This window comes from Elephantulus edwardii, unplaced genomic scaffold (genome assembly GCF_000299155.1).
Source record: "Elephantulus edwardii isolate Elephantulus edwardi_28Jun2011 unplaced genomic scaffold, EleEdw1.0 scaffold00208, whole genome shotgun sequence".
Lineage (NCBI taxonomy): Eukaryota > Metazoa > Chordata > Mammalia > Macroscelidea > Macroscelididae > Elephantulus > Elephantulus edwardii.
Genome location: NW_006399958.1, coordinates 2,577,102 through 2,578,152, shown reverse-complemented (window position 1 = coordinate 2,578,152; position 1,051 = coordinate 2,577,102). Strand labels below are relative to the sequence as shown.

Here is a 1,051-nt window from a genome sequence, read left to right as displayed (position 1 = left end):
CCCCCCCCCCATATATATAATAAAATAAATTAATTTAAAGGAAGAACCAAAAATAGAATAATTAGCATTAGGATGGTAAAGTGGGCTGGGTGCCTTCGAGCATGTCACAGAAGAGACAATTGGGTTAACTCTTGCTTTCAGCACCCACTTGAGTGGCTGGTTTGCAGCCGGGGCTGCAGAGGGCAGGCTACAGGCTGCAAAAAAACGATGGTTGCACAAAACGCATCATGCATCATATGCACGATTCGTGGAGATCTGAGGCTTTCACCTCCTCAGGGAGGAAAAGGGAATTGCTCCAGCACTACTTCTGGTACTGCCCGGAGGCAACAATGGCACGCTGTTAATCTCTATGCCAGTTTGCATCACAGGAGCTGAACCCTCAGATGCCCGTTTGTAGCCACACTCGGTCCTCCACGTTCTCATCCTCCCGCAGGAGACTCCCTCTTTTCCGCCGGCCTAACACGCCCCTCTAGCCAGCCTCTCGCCTCCAATGCCTTTTCCTCCCACTAGCGTCTCTTCTGATTGGTGGAGGGTGTGCGCCGCGCGTGCCCACGTTACGCAGGGGGGGCGGTGTTTATATAAAAGCGCGGCTGACAAGAGTGTGCTTCTCTTTGCCTGTGATCGCGGTCGGCTCCCAGGTGAGGAGTGGTAGTCGGCCTTCTTCATTGGGCTTGGGTTTGTAACGCTAGCGCTTCCCAACTTTAACCAATTCCGGGACATTTTTGAGGACGAGAAGAGTGCGGTTAGATAGGATCGCAGGACAGTGTTGCGGGCGCGGGGTGGCGACGGCTGAGGCTGCTCGAAAGCATGTCACGGCAGTTCTCGCGATATTTACTGCGGACGCCACATGCATTTAGCTAGGCAAGCAGTGCGGCTGCGCAGTGGCGGCGCGCGGGGGGGAATTCTGACAGCGTGGCTTCTCGCGCAGGCGCAGACAGGCAAGCGGTGCCAACATGCCGGTGGCCAGGAGCTGGGTTTGTCGGAAAACTTACGTGACCCCGCGGAGACCCTTCGAGAAGTCACGTCTCGACCAAGAGCTGAAGCTTATTGG

The 1,051-nt window shown here is 55.2% G+C and overlaps 1 protein-coding gene across 1 annotated transcript in view; it reads left to right on the top strand.

Moving 5' to 3' along the window:
• Positions 1 to 953: 953 nt before the first annotated feature.
• The window catches only part of RPS9 (ribosomal protein S9), a 4,747-nt gene continuing 4,649 nt past the window's right edge, over positions 954 to 1,051 (top strand). Inside the window, exon 1 of the mRNA XM_006897294.1 lies at positions 954 to 1,049. Within this exon, the coding sequence (XP_006897356.1) occupies positions 954 to 1,049 (96 nt within the window). The remainder of the gene's footprint in view (positions 1,050 to 1,051) is intronic.